At 37.7% G+C, this 25,070-nt stretch overlaps 1 protein-coding gene across 7 annotated transcripts; it reads right to left on the reverse strand.

The window, feature by feature from the left end:
- Window positions 1–743: 743 nt before the first annotated feature.
- Window positions 744–24,652, reverse strand: RBM45 (RNA binding motif protein 45). Of its 7 annotated transcripts, none has more exons than XR_004902595.1 (11): window positions 24,245–24,652; window positions 20,049–20,171; window positions 18,383–18,509; window positions 15,924–16,046; window positions 14,975–15,154; window positions 14,020–14,149; window positions 13,762–13,846; window positions 13,394–13,557; window positions 8,083–8,283; window positions 5,858–5,902; window positions 744–2,067 (listed from the first exon to the last, which is right to left on the reverse strand). XR_004902595.1 is itself a non-coding variant. In XM_036023251.1 (11 exons), the coding sequence occupies exons 1-9, from the start codon at window positions 24,542–24,544 to the stop codon at window positions 8,091–8,093; spliced, it is 1,425 nt and encodes a 474-aa protein (XP_035879144.1). In that variant the 5' UTR covers window positions 24,545–24,652; the 3' UTR covers window positions 744–2,067; window positions 5,858–5,889; window positions 8,083–8,090. The 7 variants fall into 7 exon arrangements, 5 of the variants coding, with proteins under 5 accessions (XP_035879144.1, XP_035879145.1, XP_035879143.1 ...); XM_036023251.1 differs by having other exon boundaries at window positions 5,858–5,889; XR_004902594.1 differs by lacking the exon at window positions 744–2,067 and adding an exon at window positions 5,439–5,693.
- Window positions 24,653–25,070: the final 418 nt, after the last annotated feature.

Raw genomic sequence — 25,070 nt, forward strand, 5'->3', positions numbered from 1 at the left:
AAAAAATACTTAATGTTTTAATTTTAACTCCTGCTGTAAGAATTCTAAACTGCCAATGGGCAGAAGCCAAAAGATCTTTTCTGATCACTTATCCTGCATTTGTAATTCAGCCCTACTCTTCTGGTTAGAGGGGGGGATCTTTGATGACCCCTCTGCCCAGGTGAATACCACTTGTGGTTCTCCTGGTTAAAGAAAAGCTCCAAGATAGCCCAGCATCAGTGCCACCAACCGGATGCAGAATGAAGCCTCTTCTGGTCGGCCTCTCAATGGTTGTCCAAGGTCTCAAACGATGGGAAGCTAAGGTAGCATCTTGCTTTACCAAAAAGTTGCTTCAATGTGAAATTTGAGTCAGCCACTTAAAAGAATATCTAGCCATTACTGCCGTATTTAGTAAAAATTCCTTATAGTTTTCTCTAGTCTTACCCAAGTTTCTATGAATGATCTTTAGTTGTATGTTTTCATGGGTGTTTTTACAGAAAATTAGGAGGAGGATTGAAAGTGTTTGTTATTTACACTGCCTTTATTATCTCTTTTATTTTCTACGTGAGAAGACAGGTACAAAAAGGCAGTGTTAGTATCATATGTAAAACTTGCCCTTGGAGAAATTGTATCAACAAAATCTAGAAGACATGATACATTCCTATATTACAAGGAACTGAAAGTCATTTAAGTAGAAGTTGGGTGTTCCAGGCACATTGCTAATCTTTCAGATTGATACAAAGATCTACTTTTTTTTTTTTGTAAAATAACTGAGTTATTGCAGTGAAATAAGACTGGGCTGGTGCAAGATGGGACTATACTGCAGTGCCTATAAATCCCAGATTTAGAGTTAAAATGGTAGCAAATAAACCCTGTTAAGAGTTTCTAGTGAAAGGACTGAGCAGAGATGGTGCCTTGGTGGGAGTTTGTGATAACGGCGCAAATATGGATGCTATTTATCCAAGTATACACTCTCCCTCTCTTCTTCTTCTTCTTCTTTTTTTTTTTGGCCATTCTTGGTCCAATTTTGACACTGCTAAAGCAGGTCAGCCAGTCCCAGTTCTCTCAGCAACTATTGTAGATTCTTCCTAAAGTCAGTCAGCTAACCAACTGTGACCTCTGTCTCTACCTTCCACCAAATGACACATTGGCACTTAAGATTTCTTAAGTTACTAATGTACAAATATGGAATAGGAAGAAAGTCTTTTGTGCCAATGGATCAATACTATAGAGATGCAAAGCCTATCTTCAGAATCCAATATGACAAACTTTGTCGATGAAAAAATGTATGTAATTTTATATATCATATTTTCCAATAAATTAGATGACTTTAGTTACTTTAAAGTAGATAACTTTAATTCTCTTCTTTTAGCATTAAAAAAACAAAGAGTAACAGATTAAACAAACAAAAATCCCTAAAAACTGTGCTAAAGAATGCTGTAACATACATATTATTAATGCTGGAAAGTGATAATAGTGAGCAAGAAAATCAGTGGTAACATCATTTATCTCCAAAATCAGAAATAGAAGTAGAGGCAGGAAAATTCACAGTGCAGATTCATATAAGTATCTCTGAGTAGCCCTTTGGTTATCCTACTGTGCTCAATAATTTTCCCAATTTCTGTGGAAAACAGTACATGCCTTTTCAGTTTGATTTCTGTATCTCAAATACAAATAATTTTCCAAATAATCTCATGAGGTTTCCTTGCACCACTTCTGCAGCATTAAGGTCAGAAAGGCAGAGTCTAGGCTGCCTCAGTTGCAGCCTTGGTCGGCTTGCACATTAGCGAGCTCATGTGGACCCTGATATCTAGACATTGGCTGCAATTCACATATGACAGTCACAGGACTTCCTTTTCCTGTAATAATCACTCGAATGGATTTTCATAGTACCTGGTGACTTTCTCACAGTCCAGTGAGACCTGCATATTCTCCTGACGAAAAGTCTTTTCATCTTAAATAAATTCAACATGGTCATTGTAATGAATGAACTGCCAACTTCATATTTTAACTAAATATTTCTATCTGAACCCCTAGCAATACCATACCTTCAGTTCCCAGGATCCATGTGTTCTTGAGTTACTGTTTCTAGAAAAGGAAATAATGCAATCCATTCATTAGAATTCAGATATTAAAATGGGAGCGCTTATGTAATAAGGATGACCTTTATGTTTTCTCCTCACTGAAGTGTCAAAATAATTGCTATGATTTTTAATAGCTCTTACCATCCACATATGGAAGAAATAAAACTTGCATGCATTCTCTGTGAAAAGGCTATACAAATATTTTATTTATTGTTGCCCTCACTGATTTTTAGTTTTACACATTGATAAAGAAGTTACTAAAAGTTAATGTGCACCTACAATCAACCAGTTTTTGGGTGTACCAAAAAAGCATTCATTTTAAAAGAGCATTCACTTTAATTGCAAAAATATTCACATATATGTATATATTTCTGTACCCTTGTAATTATTCTGGTTCAGTTTTTCAGACACTGATGATATTGACATTACATTCATGCTTCTTTGTCACTTAAAAAGAATGATGTACACCTACATAGTTTTTTTGGAGCCAAAATCTGATAATTAACATGATTCACTTCAAAATAAGTATAAATAAAAAAAAATAAAATTAAGTAGAGCTTTGAATGGCATAAAGCAAACAATTACCATTCTTTATAATAAAAAATATTTACTAACATGAAAAAGCTGGCCTAAAATTTTGCTATTTGTGAGACTGCTGTGTTTTTCAATTTCTTGTTGCAATTCACATGTACCCATTTTAAACTGAGGGGAAACGGATGTTTAACTGTAGACATGCCCAAAGTAGAAAGACTTGGAAACTTCTCAATGTCTTACGACAGCCTATGCTAAGGTCCAAATGTGGAATCCCTTTAGGCCAGTATGCTGCAAAGTCAATGCCATTGACTGCCTTATCAGAATCACCCAGGAAGCTTGTTGAAAAACCCACCCCAAACCTGCATCAATGTAGCTGTGTTTTAAGCAAACATCTGAGGTGATCCTTGTGGACACCACAACTTAAGAACCACTACTCTCCAGTTCTTGAGTGGCAATGGTATCACCACAACTGGTAAAATCTCTATTTTCTTTTGGTTCATTAATATTTAGTAGGTTCCCAATGAAAAGAGAACAAAAATCAGAGAAAGCTAAAATTTCAGAGTAAAAATTTCCTTAATATTTTGCACTAACATTTTATCTAGGGTAAAATAAAGTAAAAAAAAAAAAACTTGTATATAAAACCACAACATACCATATAAATAAAAGCAGTATATATTTTAAAAGAATTTTTCTTAAAATATATTTTTTGGAATACCAGTGCCTTATTAATAGTATATCTCTGAAAATACAGTTCTCAGTGCAAAAAGCAAACTATGAAAGTGCAAACAACAGTTCTTTTTTGGAGATAACAGTGATGGTGTTCAATAGCGTATGAAAGGCTCTAAGAAGTTTCATGGTCAAAAACTTGTGGAACTAAAAATAACTGAACATTTTCTAAATACACTTGACTTGAAAATTTCTTTCCTAAAGAAGACATTGACTTCTCCCATGTCACTAGTATTTATTTCAAAGAACATGATGGGACATGATGTTCTAGAAGCAGGAAATTTGATGGCTGCTTTCAGCATCTGTAAACGACCGTAATGAACTCACAGGAGAGTTTTGAACAGGATTTATTTAAAATGTTATTTATTATTTGAACCACCTATTTAAAAGAGAAATTAACTTGTTTAGCTTTCTTTCTAAATTGAAGACATACTTCATAAAAATCCTATGTTAGCACTTTACATAAAAAACCCGTTAGCATTTTAGTAACTGACATATACAGAGTATCTAAATATTTATGTATTATGCTCATATCCAAATTCATTTGAGAAGAAAACATTTAGCTGATGACATTCAATTCCTTAAGAATTTATATGAAAGACTTGAGGAAATAAACCTGAGTGAGGCACCTGATGGAAACCGAAACTGTTTGCTGGAATTGGCTGCTTGATCTTAAATGTAGGATGGAGAAACTGGGGTTGTTTAATATGAACACAAAATTTGGAGGGCTGAAGGGAATATGATAGCTATCAAGAGGAAGATTCAACTTCTCTACATGGCTCAGTGAAAAACTTAAAGACTAAGAGGCGAAAATTACAGGGAATCATATTTTATGTTAATTTTGAGGGTTACTCAAAGATGTAATGGTCTCAGGCAGGAGGTAGGGAGCTCCCTGCTTTTGCACCGTTTAGATTAACCACCTGGTAGGAATATTTGGGGAGGGGGCAGTGGGAATTCAGGCATCACTTGAGTGGTAGACCCAGATAACCTGTAGGGCACAATTTAATCCCAATATGTAAGAATGGAACAGTGTATGTAGCAAATGAGTTCTGGGTGAATAAATCTATCTGCCAGTAATTAATCCTCAGCTCTTCTCACCTAGGTTTTCCATTTATAAAGACAGCATTTGCTTTCTTTTTAAAAATATGTGCTTTGGCTCACAGAAAGATACTTGGTTCAATTCTTATACAGTAAGTCTTGCCTGGGAAGATAAGACAAAATTTCCTTATCTAAATTTACTAAAATTACTGATTTAAAAGGAGAATTTAAAATTTTTTAATAGAGAGAGGCCCAAGTATGAAACACTATTATGTTCAGTGAATTTAATCTCTCACTAGTTTTAGTTTAATTGAAGATGTTAGAAGCATAATGAGGTAATTAAGTGATGATTAAAAACTGCATACCATTTATGTCGTTTTTAAAAGGGGCTGAGTTCATGAGTTAGATATAACTTTTTTGATACACAGAATTCACTATAGGAACTGCTAAACAATTTTTTTCTTTCACTTTCAAAACATAAGCAGAGGAGGTTCCTAATTTTTATTTCCTGAAATGGCTATTCTTCCTATCATAGTCTGTTCCAAAAATTGCTTACATGTCGTATTTTTAAGTGGCTATTACATTTCTGTATTTATAAAGGGAAAATGTCCTCTCAAAAGCCAGTAACAGTTAAGCTTATCATCAAAAAAACCCGTATCATCAACAGTTTCATTTTTTTATCACTGTTGCTCTATAATCTTAAAGCATCTTTATAAAATTACCAACAAATTTTGGTTTAACTATAAAAATACTGTACAAAAATATTTCTAATTATATGTGCTTGACTCTTGCCTTAGAGTAAGTGTAAGTAGCCAATCTTCATGTGTAGACTGAGTTACAATGACCATATTTTATGGAATCTAAGATGCAGCTGATTGAAAGAAGCATCTTTATGTTCTACTATGAAAGGAAAAAAGGCTGTCAATTACACTTGGTACACAATCGACAATCAAGACGTTTCCAATTTCAGAAGTGGAAAAATGTGCATCTCAGAATCAATGAAATATGTCATTTAGTCAGATTCTAAACACTATCTGTTAAATTTTCATTCTCACCTTTCACATAAATAAGGCATGATTTAGTTAAGCAAAGAAAACTTTATTTCTGCTACACATAACAACATATGGCTCTAAGAAACAACTACTATATTAGTTTTAGCATTGATGTGTGCATTAAAAACACATGTCGACAATTCCTGCTCCCCAGACAAACAATGGTGTGCACAGACTATCAGACATATGAAAAAAAAAGCTGTCAACTGTCCACAGGGAGTGCGTCCAGTCACATTTTCAGTCAGTCAGCTGAGGATTATGTCATTATTTAGTCTTTGTTCTGCAGAAAGAGCACAACACAAGTATGAAAATCATCACCTGAAAGGAAACAGCTGTTGTACATAGTATTCCTAAAATGCTAGGAATTGTTCCTTATTTCAATATAACCAATGTCATCTGCTCACTTAGTCACAGATGCCCCCAAATAAGCAAAACCCCACTTACCTGGAAGGATGATGCAAGCACATACTGAATTTCTGGGGGGAAATGCTGTAAATTAATATAGATTCAGAATGCTCTCACATACTAAAATTTTTATTTTCCTCAAATAGAAATAACATATTTTGTACAACAGCCTCATCTCAAAATAGCGTTTTACTACTTTAAAGTCATATTCTTAGACCGGCTGCTTCTCCTATTTCCTGGGTGTGGCTCACGTTAACCTAGGTTTAGTCCTCACAGACAAAAGGAACCAGCCTTCACGAGCAATTGTTTGTGCCCTCTTGGATTTCATTAATCTAATCCTCCCTATCTCTGCCCTCACTGTGTACAGATAAATAGCTCGCCAAGGAAAACAATGACAGATGTACACGTTGTGACTAGTCATCCTGAAAAACACGCACTTCCCTCTAATGCGGGGCCTGGATGGATGCGCACCACTGCGACAGGGGGACCACGTGGCACTACGGAGTTCCGTTCTCAGAGCACCAGCTGACCACAAGGTAGTTCTGCATCACTAAACTTTTAGTTTTTGATCATTGAGAGATGACATCTCAAAGGTTTCACTTCAGTAACTAATGCAACAGTTCGGCTCACACTTGAAAAACATTTTTAAACATTTTATAAGGAATTTTGCTGACTCATTTCCTCTCAATAACTCCATTAAAAAAAAGTCAGCCTCAGGAAAGTGGAGATTGGCCCAATCACAGTTAGTTAAGTGTCAGAGCTGGAATTTGAACCCAGACCTTCTGATTTCGTCCAGTATTCTCCATGCTATATAAATAATTGTTGGGAAAGGCTTACCCACATGATTTATATATTTTTTGATATTCAGAAATTTCTGATGACAATATTCTTTGAATAAAAGGATTGCTACCTATATGTTAAAATATTCACAGACATGAATGAACATATTTTTCATGCTATTTTAGAAGATAGCTTGTCTAAACAGAATTCAGTTCTTGACATTTTATTTGTAAACACAAAAAAACACTTTGTTATAAGAAAGACTTGCTGATTCTTTGTCACTGGCAATTTAAAATTTCTACATTGCATGAAACAATTGGAGTGGTTTTGTAATTAAAAAAAATTTGAAAACATTTCTAAATTAGGATTACTAACAGTGTGCCCAAGGGACACTTCCTACTGTCCACTGCCTTTTAGGAAGGCGTAACTAATGAGTTAACTTGCTCTACTAAAGGAGGGGTTATCAGCAGTAAGGCCTGAGACAGTTCATTCTGACACATGTTAGTTCTCATAACAGATCAGAAAGAAAACCTGAAGTGAAAAGAAAATTGCACACAAGCCAGTAACTTTAAACTGAATCAAAGTGCTTGCCAGCTGCTACCATCTGACCAGCAGTGGACGTGGGGAGTTGGTCTGTGTGAGAACAGGGAAACACTCAGCTTCCCCTGAAACTCAGCATTTATTTATAGAATAAAAATGTGAAAGAATTGAACATTTCTAAATTTGTAAGAATGTTTCCTGAAACCATGAAGATATGAACTGTCATAGAAAAAGAGTCTTAAGTTTGATTTTTAAAAACTAATAAAAGAAATGGAATTTATATGGCTGCATATATCATTAGTTGTAATAAGCAAGAGTTGTTGGTAAATTGTCAGTTAGTTTGTTTTAATACATATATGCACATGAGAATATTTTCTGAATGTGTAGTTTTAAAGCACAACTCACAAATATAAGTCCAGAAAAACACCAACTTTTAAATTCAAAGGTCTATCATTTGATATTGAGTCTAAGGCATTTTATGAGTGGGAAGTCAAAACATTCTTTATAAAGACTGTTATAAATTACCTCAGTTCATAACTCAAGGCATTAAGTCTTCAAGTTAAACGTTTTTAAAATTATTTCAACTTTAAGTTTATTAAAGCACATAGTAAAAAGTCTAATTCTTATATCTAAGACATTCACAAACCAAAAAGTAATTAATTTTCCAAACGGAGATCTGATTTTATGTTATAGAAGGGCAAAAACATTCTTCTAGTAAACATCAAAACCATTTTAAGTTTAAAAAGTTTAAGTTTAAAAATATTTTGTAAAATTAACCTGAACCATGGTTTTATCAATGAAGTTGTAAGTCACAGTGCTTTTAATTGACAACTTCTGAATCACTAGAAAAAAACTAACTCCTAATTAAAGTACTTACTATACATATTCCTCCTGTTATACTATTTAGTCAATATGTTTTATAATTCAGATTAAAAAGGACTTACCTCAAAAATCAGTAAGTTCTCTGTCGTTTGTTAGACTCTTCTCTTGGGGAATCTGCCAGCATAACTTTAAGTCTGACTCCGTTCAGGATCTTTCCGTGTAAAGTATTAATTGCATCATTAGCACTTATTCTATCTGCATACTTGGCATACCCCACATTTTTTCCCGACACAAGGTAAACTTCAATCAGGTTACCAAAACGACTGAAACAAAGTAAAAAAAAAAAAAATCAGCTGACGTTAATAAATATTGCTGCTGGGGTGTTAAAGTCGGGGTCCATTCTGAACTTCTTTTTCACCTGTCTCCCCATTTCCTACCTCCCATGAGGTCTTCTTAAACACCTCCCTCTCAGTCAGTTTCCCTTCATTCTCTCTCAGGCTTCTTTCCTCTTGAAGACCATCATTATCTTTTCCTTAGAGTGTATCTTTCTCACTAGCTTCCCTGACCCCTGGGTGTGTCCCTCTTCTATCCATCCCCCACCATATCTTGAGTAATCTTTCTAAAACATAAATATCATTTCCTCCCTAAAAATCCCTTTGGCAGCTGCTCGTTGCCTCCAGGTTAAGACAAACTCTCTAAGAAACCCTGTGAGCTGTTCTGGAAGGGACCTGTTCGCTCCAGCGTTATCTTCCCTCCCAGTCTCAAAGTCCGTATTCCAATGACCTCCTCTCACATTCTCTCTGGCAGGGTAACCACCCAGGCCCTCAACTTTCTTCCCAGATTAAAATATCCTACAGGTCTCCATGATACCTTGCTTCTTTCAAGGAGTCTTCCAAGGTAGCTGCCCCTCTTTTATACTTCATAGCCTGTCCATTCCTTTCATGGCACCAATCTCATAAGGCTGTAATTTCCTGTTTACTTCTCTGTCGCCTAAATAAGGTTATCTCTAAGAAGACAACTATTGTGTCTTGTTTATCATAGAATATTTTGTTCATATGATGTCTCTAGCACTTAGCACAGTGTCTACCCTGAACAGAGGACAGGTTCAAAAAACAAGCTAAATCAATCAGTTAAATAAAAGTCAAAATACTTGAACCACATATCTGATATTTTGAGCAGCTCTTTAATTTTCTTTATTTTTTTATTTCTTTATTTTTAGAGAGAGGGGAAGAAAGTGAGAGAGAGAGGGAGAGAAACATCGATCAGTAGCCCCTTGCACACACCGAACTGGGCTACCCAGGTATGTGCCCTGCCTGGGACTTGAACCAACAACCTTTCAGTTTGTGACAGAATGCCCAGTCCACTAAGCCACACGAGCCAGAGCTCGTACAGCTCTTTAGTAAGATTCCTATCTATCTTTCCAATTCTCTAACAATGTTGAAAGGCAAAAGGGAAAAAGAAAAAGTTATGGAAGGAGTTGTAATAAAAACCAAATAGGACTGACTTATGGTCAAAATGGCAGCATAGGTAAGCACAGCTCGCATCCTAAACAGCCACATGAAAATTACAACTGAAATACAGAACCATCATTCAGAACCGTCAGAAATTGAGTTGAACAGAACTCTGACAACTACGGAATTAAAAAAAAAGCCAGATCCATCCAGACTGGTAGGAGGGGCAGACATGTGGAACGAGCTAGTTCCACATCCACGTGTGGTGAGTAAAAGTTCCGAAGGGGTATCTCAGCAGCAAGGAGTCCCAGCCCTGCACCTGGACTCCTAGCCCAGGGATCCAGTGCCAGGCAGATTGTCTGCATAACTTCTGGTTGAAAAAACTAGAGGGCACTGAGTTAGTGGAAGAAACTTCTGGAGTCCCGAGCAGTTCTCCTTAAAGAAGCCACACATGGATTTATTCAGGCTCAGTCCCTCTGAGCTCCAGCACAGGGGCAGTAGCTTGAAAGGCACCAGTGGCATACGGGCGGAACTGAAGTGACTGGCATCAAGGTGGGAGCTAGATAACAGCTTTCTCTCAGACAGAAAAGGCAAGCAGAGGCCACTGTCCCTCTTCTAGCCCTCCTCCCACAGAGCCACAGAGTAGGCAGGCAGGTGCCATATCTGAGGTTCCATCAATTTGGCTAACACTGTTTTCCCTACGCTGGTGATATCCTGGAGTGATTCTGTTCCACCCAACCTGCGGGTCCACCCAAGCAATTAACAGGGGCTTTTCCACAGCTCATGCTTCACAACTTCCTAAAGCCTAACAAACAAGAAACAGAGAGCCTGTAGCTGCTATACCTCTTGCTAAGTGGCTCCAGGCCTGGCACTAGCTGCAGCCAGCCTAGATTCACAGTTGGCTTCCCCTGGGAATCTCCAAGCCCAGCACAAGTAGGAGACATCTCAGATTGCTTTACAGCTCATGCAGGGTGGCCCCAGGGCAGAAAAGAGGTGGGGGTTCACCTTGGCCTGTACCACCTGGAAAACCCAGGGCCAGCACTCCAAGTAGACAGCTACAGATTAAATTGGAGCACCACCACCCTATCCCTGCACAGCTGATCTTCCATGGAGGATGGAGGTTGGTGGTCAATAGTCATAGCTAGTCCTTGCAGCTGACTGGCCTGGGTAAATCCCTCCCATTGACCTGCCAATAGCAAATCAGGCTTAACTACAAGAAGATGGTATACTCAGCCTACATGAAGGGTGCACCTCAAGAATATGGCTTAGGGGAGGCTGTGCACTGGACCCTACTGGACACCTACTACCTTAGGTCATGCTACCAAGACAGAGGATCATAGCAGCTCTATCTAATACACAGAAATAGACACAGGGAGGTTGCCAAAATGTGGAGACAAAGAAACATGGCCCAAATGAAAGGACAGAACAAAACTCTAGAAAAAGCACTAAACAAAATGGAGATAAGAAATTTATCAGATGCAGAGTTCAAAACACTGGTTATAAGGATGCTCAAAAAACTTAGTGAGGACCTCAGCAGCATAAAAAAAGATCCAGTGAGAAACAAAGTATACACTAATTAAAATAACAATTTACAGGGAAACAACGGTAGAGTAGATGAAGCTGAGAATCAAATCAATGATTTGGAACATAAGGAAGCAAAAAACAACCAATCAGAGCAACAAGAAGAAAAAAGAACCCAGAGCACAGTCTAAGCAGCCTCTGGGACAACTTCTAATATACCAACATTCAAATCATAGGTGTACTGGAAGGAGAAGAGAAATAGCAAGAAATAGTAAACTTATTGGATAATTGGAAACCTATAGAAAAAATAATGAAAGAAAACTGCCCTAATTTGGTGAAGGAAATAGATATGCGTCCAGGAAGCACAGAGATTCCAAAACAAGATGATGTAAAGAGGTCCACACCAAGACACGTCATAATTAAAATGACAAAGGTTAAACATAAAGAGAGAATCTTAAAAGCAGTAAGAGAAAAGCAATTAGTTCCCTACAGGGGAGTTCCCATAAGACTGTCAGCTGATTTCTCAAAAGAAACTTCGTAGGGTAGAAGGGATTGGCAAGAAATATTCAAAGTCATGAAATGCAAGGACCTACAGCCAAGATTCCTCTACCCAGGCCCTGGCTGGTGTAGCTCAGTGGACTGAGCGCAGGCCTGGCAACCAAAGGGTCAGGGCACATGCCAGAGTTGTGGGCCAGGTCCCCAGTGGGGGGCCATGTGAGAGGCAACCACACATTGATATTTCTCCCTCCCTTCCTCTCTCTCTAAAAATAAATAAATAAATAAATAAAATCTTAAAAAAAAGAAAAAGAAAAAGAAAAAAGATTGCTCTACCCAGCAAAGCTATCATTTAGGATACAGGAACAGATAAAGAGCTTTCCTGTTGGGAACCGCCCTGCCTGGTATCAGAAGCTGTAACCCCCGCCAAGGCTAAGGCTGAGGGAATGACCTTGGACCATAAACCACCAAGGAGACAAAAGCTTATCTCCCTGGCAGGAGTGCGGCTTCTGCTCCTTTTACTTCACCCTGCCCTGCCCCCAATGCTTGGTCAGTTAGCCAATGACGGGTAAGATTCCCCAAGGGGGAATGACCTAAGACAGGTACAATCATGTGGGAGGCCCCCAAGGAAGGACTTTGGGGGCTACAGCAAAAGGGGGTGATGGACCCTTGCCCCTCAGCTTTGACAAAGCCTGAGTCCTCATTGTCTGTGAGAAAATCTCCTAATCTCTTGGCTGCCTTAGTTCCCTTGCTCCACCTAAGCCTGAAACAATGACAGGGTGGTGCAGCCCTGTGCTGGAAAGGGCGGGTTCCCTGGGTGATCAGGCCTAAGGAAGAATATGTAAAGTCCTGTGAAACCTGCTTTGTTTAGAATGCTCTCAATTGAATGATAAGGGTCCAAGGAAGAAGTAAGTTTGTTCCTTAAAGTTTTTTACAGCTTTTTGACCCTGACTCAAAATAGGCCCTCAGACTTCCTTGTTACCTATTGTTTGATCCTTACACTTCCTGGCTATGAGTAATGAGCTTTACCTGAATTCTTATGCAAACGAACCCAATAAAATAAATACATACTTACCAACAACTGAATCTAAAAAACAAACTAAGCAAACAAGAAGGATAGAGACAGAATCATGGATACAGAGAGTGTTTTGATGGTTGCCAGATGAGAGATGTGTGTAGAGGAATGGGTGAAGAGGTGAAGAAATTAAGCAGCACTGCTAGGTAGTTACAGAATATTCATGGGGATGTATAGGACAGTAAAGGTAACGGAGTAGCCAAAGAACTTACGTGCATAAGCCATGCACAAGAACAATAGTGTGTGTGGGGACCAACTGAGGGAGAAGGGGATGCTTGGCAGAGGGAGACAAAGGGGGAAAAATTGGGACAACAGTAATAGCATAATCAATAAAATATAATTAAAAAAATAAAAACAGAAATAAAGAAGAGCCTTCCCTCTTTTTCAATTGCATATTCTTCCACACAATCAAGTAATTGTGTACTCAAGTGAGTAATTATGAAATCCTCCAGGATCTAACAGAGTGCTGACAAAATAGAAGATGCTTAGTGAACTCTGTTCATCTACATTACAACCACAATGGAAAAAATATGTGAGAAGAATTTAGACAAGTATATGCAAATGTATCTTCTATCAAGAAACAAATTACTTGTCAATTCTACGTAGGCAACTTTTCAAAACAATACTAAGGGTTTTTAATGCCTTCAAAACAAAATGATAGGAAATTAATTCTGTGTGGAAACTTAGGATATGTGAACGATAGCAATGAAAATGATCATATAGTTTAAAAGGTGTTATCAATAAAGAGTTTTTTTTAAAACCACAGAAGAAATCATCTCTATCTGATAGGTACTAGATTTAAGAAGTTTCAAGATGGTGAGAGTGCTTAAATTACTGGTATAATATAATGCAATTATATTATAAAATGTAACTGTGGATTTGAAATCTTACCAGAATATATCTTCTAGAACATCTAAAGGTAAAGGATGAGGATTGAACACGATAAAAAGTCTTTCTTTCACCGGAGTTTCAGGAGGGGCCTTTTTTTTGCATGGTGGAAGCACAACATCTGTCTGGATTTGGGACAACTGTGATCCAGAACTTCCTCCAAACTGCTGTCGAAAAGTTAGGAACAAAATGAGAAAAAGAAAAACTGCACTTTAGGGATCTTTAGCTAAGATCTGAAGAGATGTGTATCATGGCACCTACAGGGCTTTCACTGTAGCTCAGAAAACTTTCTTACATAGGTAATAAACAAAGGCCCCAATTAGCTTATACCCTATGGATGTATTACAAAGGGGAAATTCTTACCTACTTACCAGAAATTGCTGCTGACTTGGGTTATTCCACACCATTGATGCAAGCTGGGCAGCTACCATCTGCGTTGCCATTTTTCTAAGGAGACTAGAGATAATAACTGATAATTTACAGAAACCCAGAAATACGCAGTCTCTTAACAGTAACTTGTTTTGTGTGGCCTCCTCACCTGAGAGGTCAATTGTTTTCTATGTTTATTCTTCATGTCATAATCATGTACACCTAAAGCTTGGCTCAGACACTTCTGGAATGGTACTTACTCTGTTGCATTACTCCCATCATCAATGAAGGAAACACCTATCCGATTTCCAGGAGGGTACTGAAATCCATGTAACTTGTATTTTGCATAAATAGCTGATGCTACATTAAAATACTGAACCACACCATGACCTAAAACAAAGGTAGAGAATATACAGGAGTTAAAACTAAAGTAGATTGAATACTTAAAGGCCTTTGTTGCCACAAAAATGAAACAATGCAGAAATGCCCAAATATCATACAGCCAGTAAATACAGAAACAAATGTATCAGAAAACAAAGTTCTCTTACGTTTGTGTGTAACAGCTGTGTTCCTACAAAGCAAAGTATAAGCCAGATTTTGGTAAAAGTATGAACATCATAATTTAAGGTTAATCCCTCCCTTTAAAAAAAGCCTTTACAAATCTAAAGGCTTAACAATTACAAAGATAGATTAAGCTAACATTAGATAACAGGTTTAATCAATTAACTAGTTGAAGGTTCAAATGGCTGATGTTAGAGCACTGCTTCTATTACAAAGTTGGAAGAAACAGGTACTTGAAATGAAGGAAAGAAGTTTTTATTTCAAAGTATAAAGTTTAAGAAAAAGAGACTTAGGGATGAGGATGACATTTTATGGGTTTTATAACTTTACCTGCCATTAACCAAGAAGAGAGAGAGGAGAGAGAGAGAGAGAGAGAGACAGACAGACAGACAGACAGTATTCTGAGGTATTTTTGTTGTACAACCAGAAACAGAAAATGCTCTACTGTATGGGAGTTAAAATATTAAAAAAAAATAACTCAGTATAAACAAGATATATTCCCAAGGGCTTATTAAGGTATCACTGTATTTAAAAGTTTAACATGGATAAAAAAGGAAAACTGTCACACAAACAGTATCTTACATATAAAGTGTCATTGGAGAAAAGCCATTTTAACAAAACACATACTTAAAAATAACACAGACATTATTTTACCATAATTTGAATAAGGATCTCGTTGAACTTCACAATATTCCAATCCTGGTACTATATCAAAAATGCTAAAAAGCTGCTCTTCAGTGAAAGGCACCCTGGACACCACCGACAGGCGTTTGGAGATAGCTTCCTGGCCTCTGTTGTCATTCTTGTCAAAATTTGAAAATTCAGATGGTTGCTCTTGAACAACAGAGAAAAAAATAAACCTTTAAATTTCTATCCATCCAAGAATTCACTTAACATTTTAGGTACTAGAAAACAGAATGAACTTTCAGTGAGTCCATTACACTGAACCAAGGCACTGTATTTTGTAGAATGCTCTTGGTCACCAGCACTATCGAAAGACACCAATGACAAGAAAACAGACAACCATTCCCTGTTCCCCAGGCCCCAACACAGGAACATCAGCAGAAATGTGTAGTCTAACTTCACAGGAAAATGTTCAGTACGCGAAACCGCCAGATCTGGCAAGTGTTTCAGCTCAAGGAACATCTGTGCCGAGTAACATGCGCAGCCCTCACTTTCATCACTCATTTCCCCCTTTTCCCAGCTTCTACTTTTGTCACTCCTCTCCTTTCTTTTGCTCTAATTTTAAAGTAACCGCAGCTTACGGAGAGAACTTTAAGATTCAATGCTGAGGAGTTACCTGTATATGTCTTTCACATTTTTTTGGTCAGCTGTGTAGAGGTAGCAGCTCACCCAAAAAAGTAGCAGTGACATAGTTTAATATTCAGAAAAAGCATAACTAACCATATAAAGCTATAATTGGAAGTAGTTAAAATAAGTGGTAAGTATAAAGGACGTAAGAAGTCATGACAAACTTAAAACGAACTCTACAGTATGACTTTTATTCACTAAGTGATATTTATAGACTGCTAATAAACAGGTATTTTTCTCAATTCAGATTGTATACACTGCTTACACTATAAAGCAAAGGTCGCCCACTTACCAAATGGAAACATATTTACTCTAGGTTCATGTCCTAAAGTCTCCTGCCTCATATTATTATAATAATCTTGTTCTGAGGATTCAGATGCTTTATTTTTGGGTTCAGCCAAGATTGCCCTAAAACCTGAAAAGAGAATCCATCAATTTCAAGCTTCATAGCAAAGTTGACATACTTGCAAATATACCTGATTGCTAGTGCTTGACTTAGCTTTAGAAATATAATTGTATAAAACAAAATCTACACAATGGCCATCTCCACCAGACCTACTTCTCTGCTTTTTGAAAGATTAAAAAAAAAAGGTCAAATAAGAAACAGTAAGAATCCCAAATTACAGGTCAATGTCGACATGACAGAGCAACAGTTCTATGCTATTTTTGCTAATCTCCCCCTACTACAGATGACATCACCATTCTCCCAAGTGCCTCAACATCAAAATCCTATAAGGCTTCTTCACATTCAAATGGCCATCAAGATTTTTTCTCTGAAATACACTTAGAATATGTTATGTTTCGCTTTAACTTCTCTGCCTCTGCTTTTCATTTAGATTCTCTTCAAATAATTACAAGAACTCTTCAACTGGTCTTTTTGCCTGTGGATCCAGGATTTTAAATAGGGGGTCCAAGAATTAGTTTCAGAAGGTGGGAAGGTTCCATAAACCCTCTGAGACTTTAAACAAAATGTTTATGCATATATGTGAATATGGGTATGTTTCAAGGAAGAAAGTTCGTGTGTTACTCCGCGGCTCCAAAAAGAATTTCAGCCCATCTGAATTCATTCCCTGGAAATCCATCCTCGATATGGTGGTTAGCTCATCTGTACTAAAATAGTTTTTATTATTTTTATCCTTTTAAAACAATATACAAGGGAATCTAAATGTGGGCCAAACCTGAACTCTTCATAACCTCTCGTACATGGTTCCAGCATATCTAGTTATCTGTCCTATATCTCAGCAGAAATATTATGCTTTAATCAGATGGCTGCCTTTCATGGTACTAAGCAAAGACACATTTATATCTGCCTCTGTGCCTCTGCTAATGCTGCTCTCACCTTCCGTACTGCCTACTCCACACCAGATGCAACTCCTGCCTCCAATGCACTCCCATGTTCATTCAGTGCACTTGCTTTTCACCACTGATAGACTATACTACACACTTTTGAATATTTTTTTTCATTTGGCAAATTGTTATTGAGGCTACTATCAATAGAAGTATCTTTGAATAAGTTCCCAATAAATTTTTAAACAGATTTTATTTATTTATTTTTGGAGAGAGGGGAAGAGAGAAAGACAGAAAGAGAGACATTGATGTGTGAGAGAAAAATCAGTTGGTGCCTCTCACACACCCCCAACTGGGGACCTGGTGTGAAACCCAGGCACGTGCCCCAACAGGGAATCGAACTGGTGACCTTTCAGTTTGCAGGCCGCCATTCAAGCCACTGAGCCACACCAAGCCAGGGCCAATACATTTTTATTGAGGGTTCAATTACTGTACTAGCTACATGGGGTGACAGAAACACAAATAAGACATATTCTGTTTTCAAAGAACCTTTAAAAAATTATATTACTCTTTTAACTATTTTCTGTTTATTAGATCTTGGCTATACAATATAGCTATACATTTCTTAAATGGCAAGACTGCTTTATATTTTGTTGTATGCCTTAAGCTACTAATGGACATACCAAAGGTACTCAATTAATGTTGACTGATTGAGAAATTTAGAAGGCTCTTAAGAGAAAATTTTGGTGTGTACACCTTAGGGTTATCTAAGAATTCACTAGTTAATAATAATTTTTCTTAGTATATGTAGATTTTCATAATATCCTGAAATCCACTAATTTGATGACTGTAGACCTCATTTCTAAAGGTCAATATATCTAGAAGTACGACAACAAGGAAAATTCTCTTTGGCTTATTCCCCATGATTATACCAGCAACTGCAGAATATCTAATTAATGTCGCCCTAGTTTGAAATTAATCTAATGTATATTTACTTACCTATGTTACCAAACCTCATAAATCCTATCCTTAACCTATATGTTAGTAAACTAAATTCTATTTAGGGTCTAGGCCAAATATGAACAGATATTAAAGAAAACTTATTAAAAGAGTTTGAAATATAAAGAACATATTTTTAAAAATCTGAAAGGGTATGTCAATTTCTAAATACTTAATATTCTAAAGTAGGTACTTAAAAAATTTATAGAAAAAATAACCAAAATATGGCAATAACACTTATTAAGTTATTACAGTTGCTCATAATTTTTCAAGATGGTGCCTCAATGGAAGCTTAATTATCTATCTAAATAATTTGCATTTGAGGGCTATATACATTTAAACACCCATCGCTAAAATTAAATTAGCTGGTAAGGGTGTTAGCCAAAACCAGTATTAGATTCATTTACTGAAAATAATTAGAAATTTTTTAAAGTGTTTAACAATGTTAAACAAATGCATACTTACTTCGGTCACAGTTTTCTATTGCTTGGGCAGCTTGTGATGGCTTTAGGTATCGAACATAGCCCAGACCTTTACTTTCTCCAGTGACCTTGTTCTTAATAATGCTGCAGTACTCAATGTCTCCGTACACCTAGGAGAGTTAGAAGAAATGATCTCAGAGGAGTCAAAATTAGTAACAGAACAGATTACTTCAGAACTTAAAAATTATTTGTACTTCCTATTTGCCAAAAAGAAATTAGAATTTACAGCCACTTTTAACAATAGGTTCACAATGTCACAAACTAATGAGGAACTAGAAAAATAACCATAATAGTGATATAAACAAATAATAACATAACCAAAATAATGGAAATATTTAGTGAGCATTTGCTCTGCATATACTATCTTATTGTTACAACAATCTGTCAAGAAAAAATACATATATACAAATACGCATATATACATTGCAGTGTTTAAGTCACAGACAAGGAAGCTGGGCCTTAGAGAAATCATTTCTACATGGTCTGAAGAGCTCCCAAGTCTTGCTCATTAGTGGTTAAGAACAGAAGCTTTGGAATTGAACCTTCCAGATCCAAATCTTGGCTCTGCCACTTCTTAACTGGACGTTTTAGTTACCCTCTCTGTGCCTGTCTCTTTGTCTGTTAAATGGGACAAAGCTGTGCTGATCTCACGGGGTCAATGGAAAGGCCAAATGAACTAATACACCTAAGGTGTTTGTATAGGGTCTGGGACACACTGCACACCCACAAACACTGACTGTAATTATTTGTCTGCCTTCTAACAGGTGCATAAATGGTTGTATATTCTTTTGAAAAACAGACCCCCAAAGTATATCTCTAAAACACATTGGTTGGCTCAGAAAGTTAGTACTTTATATGAGAAATATGTGATGTTTATTTTTTATTTTTATTTATTTATTTTTTAAAGATTTTATTTATTTATTTTTCGAGAGGGAAGAGAGAGAGAAACATCAATGTGCGGTTGCTGGAGGCCGTGGCCTGCAACCCAGGCATGTGCCCTGACTGGGAATTGAACCTACAATGCTTTGGTTTGCAGCCCACGCTCAATCCACTGAGCTACGCCAGCCAGGGTGTGCTGTTTATTTTTTAAATGTTAGAAGAAATATGGGATATAAATTCTTAGTATTTATTATTTATTTCATAAAATTCTTGTGTAACCAATTAGCAACTTAATTACTATTTAAATAAAAATGTCCTATTTGTTCACTCAGAAAGATAATTTATAAATATATAAGGTAAAAACTTATTCTTATTATTGGAGGAAGTATGAAATATACTTTTCTGGTATCTGTCATGTCTGAAGTATTTTATTCAACCCTCAACTGGAGTAGGACAGAGGAAGTTTGAAAATTACTTTTTACTACTTGTTTTTCAGTCTTGCTTATTATATGCTTTATAGTTCACTTGCTGTGAACTGAGGTGGGGGGAAACATTACTATTAATATTTTCCAGTTTTTATATATTCTTTAAGTTAAAGTTAACTTATTATAGGCTTAATACTTAAACACCAGATGGAAAGAGACCAACTTAAAAAGTTATTTAATTCCCCACCACCAATCTAATGATCTAACTCACACAACACTTCAGATTTAGCAACTGTACAACCAATTTAGGATTATGAGTTATCTCAGACGCTAACTGTTAAGTACCTTAAATTTTTCTCGTAGATCTTCTTCTGTGTAGGACTTTGGTATCATAACAAAGATTCTTGTAAGTTCTTCATCTTCAACATCCCGGTGACTTCCAGATGACCTGGACTGAGCAATAAAAACCTAAGAAACAAACAAAACCCATAAAATAATGTGAAAAAATCAGTTGTTTTCTATAAATATATTTAATTCATTACTATTATGAGGTTCATGTTAGGTTAAATGCAATGTAATAAGGTCCCATAAAAGATGTTTTGAAGCAATATTCATTGCAGTGACTTTTTATATGAGCTAATGCCAATCTCTGCACTGTTTTTTTCCAAATATATTTTTCCTTTCAGATTGTGGTTTGCCAAAAGCAATAGTGAGTGCACTGAAAAAGAATGTACACTCTGCAGTTGTTGGGTAGCATTCAATAAATGTCAATTTATAGTCGATTGATAGTTATTATGTTCCTATCTACTAATTTCATCCATTTGTCCTATCAGATACTACAAAGAGTGTATAAAAATCTGATCATGAATTTATCTTCTTTTAGTTCTATCAAATAATGCTTTGTGCATTTTGAAGCTATTATTGAACACGTAGGGATTATGTACTTTTTGACTAGTATTTTTTTATAACTGTTAACATTCCTCTTCTGTTGAAGACCATTTTGCCTGATACCACACCGGCTGTTTCTTTTACTTTCAACCACTTTGTATTTTTATATAGTCTCTTGTAAATAGCATTTAGTTTATTCTTTTTCAAATCCTGATAATCTCTGCCTTTTACTTGGAGTGTTTAGTACACTTGTTTAATGTGGTCTTTGACATAGTTGGGTTTAATTCTAGATGGTCATATTTTTTAAACTTTTTTCTGTTATTAATCTTTTTAAAAAAAGAGGTAATACAACCAAACTATGGACCATCTCAGTGACCAAGCAAATAACTTACGCTATCAAGAAAATGCACAGAATAACTTGAGGCTCTTTTTCTACTATTGGCAATTTAGTTTTATTGATACATCATCATCCATGAAATGACACTTAATTGTGCATTGCTTTTATTTACTTTGTAAAGTTGTTTTGGTTTTATATTATTCTAGAGGAATGTTAAAATCTCTCAACAGGATTGTGGATTTGTTTATAGAGCTATAAGCATAATTTTAATGGTTTTATCTTTTATAATTTGAAGAAAAGTAATAAAATTAATATAAAGTAGCACACAAGGGCTTTTGAGGATTTCTTTTTTAAAGGGGGGGGTGGACATCATTTGCTGTATGTCATTCAAGAATGACAAAACCTGGACTTGTGGAAATGTAGGTTAAGAGGTAGCAAATAAAAGAACTCAGAACTTATAAAGCCATGCAACTGTAGGAATATTTGAAAAGGTTATTATCTTTGCTTGCAAAATGGCTGTCATAGAAGTGTAGAATCTTGCTTACAAAACACAGCTAGAGCTATGTCCCTAGGTACAGTCTACATCCAGTTTCAATAAATTTACACTTTATGCCCACTGTATGTCAAGCAATGCATGAAAAATTAGTAACACTGAATAATACAGAAATGGCCCACTGTAAAGTTAATCTAGTGGGTGAATCACTAACGGATAGTCAACAGGGAGCCTTTAAGTATATGGGAAGACAGGGGGCGGGGGAAGAAATCCCATGTAAGATTTGAGACTGAAGCTGCTGTCAGATCACAAATTTCTAAATTTTAGCAGACTAGAATGTTTCAAATATCTGACAAAGGCGATAGTATATAAGTAGACCACATATATAATTAATAACCCAATGGATGATTTATCCTAAGATTTTACATTCACGGACTATGGGCTCTAACTAAGAGACACTCTTACAAAGCTAAAACCCAAGATTTTTCTCTTCCAGTCTCTAGGTTTACCCCTTTCCTCTAGATAATGTAGCTGGTCACAAAATGACTTTTACTTGGACAATCTTTTCTGGCTGTAGGCCTGGTGCTGTAATTTTCTAATTTGTTTTGTAGATAGATTTGTTTGGAACTTTGCAAAAGCAAAGTACATGAGAAAAATTAATGCTGAATTAATTTAACTGGGAACGCTGAGAAACAAAAGACACCAAAACTACATTGCAGTGGAAGACAGCTCAAGCTGCAGCTGCTGAAGAAAGAACTTTCACTGTCCAGCTGGACACTGTGGTAAAACGACCCTCTGGCTGAGAATCAGTGGGCAAAAATGTGAAAAAGAGATTTTAAACTTTAATTATTTATGGAAATAATTTAGTTTCTCTGTGGCTAAAAGGGAAGACATATTTCAATGTTGGGAAGTTTACTTCTCTTGCATAAATATAATGAAGGGGGGCCTATAGGTTTCTAAAGTGGAGCCTGTTTTTGGTTCCAACCTCTTTGCTTACGTGACTCTCAGAAGTATAAAAACCCTTTTCGCTAAAATCATAATTGGAAGGAGATGAAAATTACTCATCTAGTAAAAACAGAACGCTACAGGTTGCTGACATCCAGTGCAGGAGTCAGCAACCTGTAGCCTTCTGTTTTTCTATAGCCAATGATCTAAGAATTGTTTTTACGTTTTTTTAAAAGACTTTATTTATTTTATTTTTAGAGAGGGAAGGGAGGGAGATAGAGAGGGAGAAACATCAATGTGCGGTTGCTGGGGGTTATGGCCTGCAACCCAGGCATATACCCTAGCTGGGAATCGAACTTCTGACACTTTGGTTCGCAGCCCGCACTCAATCTGCTGAGCTATGTCAGCCAGGTTGTTTTCACATTTTTAAAGGGCCATTAAAACAGAGTATGTGACAGAGACAGCATGTAGCACACAACGCCTAAATTATTTACCGTCTGGCCCTGTAGAAAATGAGTTAGCAAACCTTTGATCTAGTATATGCTGTGGCCTTACAATTAATTTTGTTGATGAGCTGTTGTCATCATTTCAAAGGGCCAGAGAGGTGGGAGGAGAAAGAATGTCTACTGTCTGCTGGGCTGCTGGTGCAGTCCCAGGCTCCTTCTTGTTTGCATGTGGAGGTAAAGGAAAGCCCTGCAGAGATTGAAATATCTCTGAGTCTTTCATTTATATAAACCTTTATTTATAATATTATTCTCAGTTTTCTGTAGTAAGTGGGAAAAAGTGAAAAAAATTTGAGGGAAAAGAGAATTTTGTGGAAAGCTACAACAAAATTACATATATAGCAACTATCTCTGCCACAAAGGTGAAGGGTAGAGTTTAAGCAACTCCTCGATTCTCAGGATTAGGCCAAGTTGAGTTCACAGCAAGTAAGGAGTGACATCTAAGGATATACCGAGGCCTTACATTGTACCAGGCACTGTGGTAAGTGTATAGATTAAGTCATATAACCCTCAAAATTAGCCTTTCTGACTTGTGTCTGTTCTCTTAATTGTACAGACAAGAGTAGAGGCAATATAAATACCACCAGGGTGAACTAAATATACAAAAGAAGCATTTAATTACAACTACACTACCATCACAATGACTTGATTCTCTCAAGGAAGTTTACTTTGGTCTGCTTTCAAAGAAAAGTAGCAGTAACAAAACATATGTTATTAATACCTTCATAAATAGGGAGTGTTTAAAATAGTTTTCAAAATCGTAAAGATGTACTGAATATGTAAAGGTAGCAATCTAAACACCTGCACTTCAGTATCATATACACTTGGCAGGTAGTGGGAAAATGCCCAACACCAGAGGGCCACAGCTTAATGTACTTTTATCAAGTTGTAAAACCCCATACATCACTGTGGAAAGCATGGTCTCTTTTCCCGACGGTAGACGGGGCTGCAGGGAGGGGTTTATTCCGAGAGAAGAGGGTCAAAGAAGTGCTCAAGCAGGCCAGAGCCAGAGCTGGGCAAGGAACACAAAGTTCCAAAACAGTGGAAGTGGGGGTGGGGCTGGCCTGGCCACAGCACTTCTGCACCCGAGTCGCCGCAGCTGCTGCCTGGCTGACCCGAGGGCGGATATTCCTTCCACGCCCCTCCAAACCTTGCACGCACCGTGCAGGCTCACGGGCGGGTTCTGAAAACCCGTTCCCAGGCCACCCTCCTCTCCTCTCGCCCCCAGACTGCCAAGGGCTGCCTAGTCTGCTCCCGGCACCAGACACACTACCACCGCCTGACCCTGGCAGAGCTGTGGAGGAAGGGAGGCCTGAGACACCCTTCCCCACCCCCAGACACTGTCCCCGCGGGTACCGGACCCGGGCATCCGCACCTTGATAGGTTTGGTGTCGTTGGGGCCGAGGCACCGGCCATGCATCTCCTCCATGGCCCTACAGGCCTGCGAACTACGCGCGAACTTGACGAAAGCGATGCCCTTGGATTCCTTCGTGTGCTTGTCCCGCACCACCCAGATATCCTGGATCTCACCAAACGGTGAGAAGCGCTCCCTCAGTACGGACTCAGGCGTGTACTTGCTGATCACCAGGAAGATGCGGCTGTTGGGCGGCTCGTCTAGGCTGTCCACGCCCGGGCGGAAGCCTCCGCCGCTTGTACAGCTGCCTGCTTCGTCCATGGTGCTGCACCCAGAGGCCGGAGCCAGGCCCGGGTACCCTTCAGCCCTCCTGCCTTCCGCGGCTGTACACCTACAGCCGTTGCAGGTCCGCTGCTGGCTTCCGGAAGGCGGAAGAGTCTGGCGCTGTCCGGCCCTACAGGCTCCCGGCTTCTGGGGATCAGCCTGCAGCGCCCCCTGGCGGCACGGGGGAGCCTAACCCAGTCCAGGCCTTCATTCCCCAGGAACTGAGGCCCAAACATCAGGTGTGCAATCTTCATACCCTAGGGTCAGAACAGCCTCTTCTGTGCACAGGCTTTTCCAGCTCTGGCTTTACCCCACTCTCACAGGCCAAGGATTCTTATCCAAAACTTGCCATCTTGGTCACAAGCTCAACAGAGGACAACTGTAAGACAGAACTAAGGTGGAATTCCAGCTTCATTTGTTGAGAAAATTGAGATGAGGAAATTGAGGCCTGTGGAATAGCCAATGGTAACAGAGCTAAAACTGGAGCCAACCCCTTCTGTTGATCTGCTCAACTCCACAAGCA

Source organism: Phyllostomus discolor, chromosome 4 (assembly GCF_004126475.2).
Source record: "Phyllostomus discolor isolate MPI-MPIP mPhyDis1 chromosome 4, mPhyDis1.pri.v3, whole genome shotgun sequence".
Taxonomy (NCBI): domain Eukaryota; kingdom Metazoa; phylum Chordata; class Mammalia; order Chiroptera; family Phyllostomidae; genus Phyllostomus; species Phyllostomus discolor.

Coding starts and splice junctions, on each gene's coding strand:
- RBM45 (XM_036023252.1), bottom strand. CDS start 24,544: ATGGACGAAGCAGGCAGCTGTACAAGCGGCGGAGGCTTCCGCCCGGGC. Junction 18,510..20,048: donor ATCTACGAGAAAAATTTAAG/GTACTTAACAGT, acceptor TAACTCTCCTAG/GTGTACGGAGACATTGAGTA. Junction 13,558..13,761: donor CAAGTCAGCAGCAATTTCTG/GTAAGTAGGTAA, acceptor ACTTTTCGACAG/CAGTTTGGAGGAAGTTCTGG.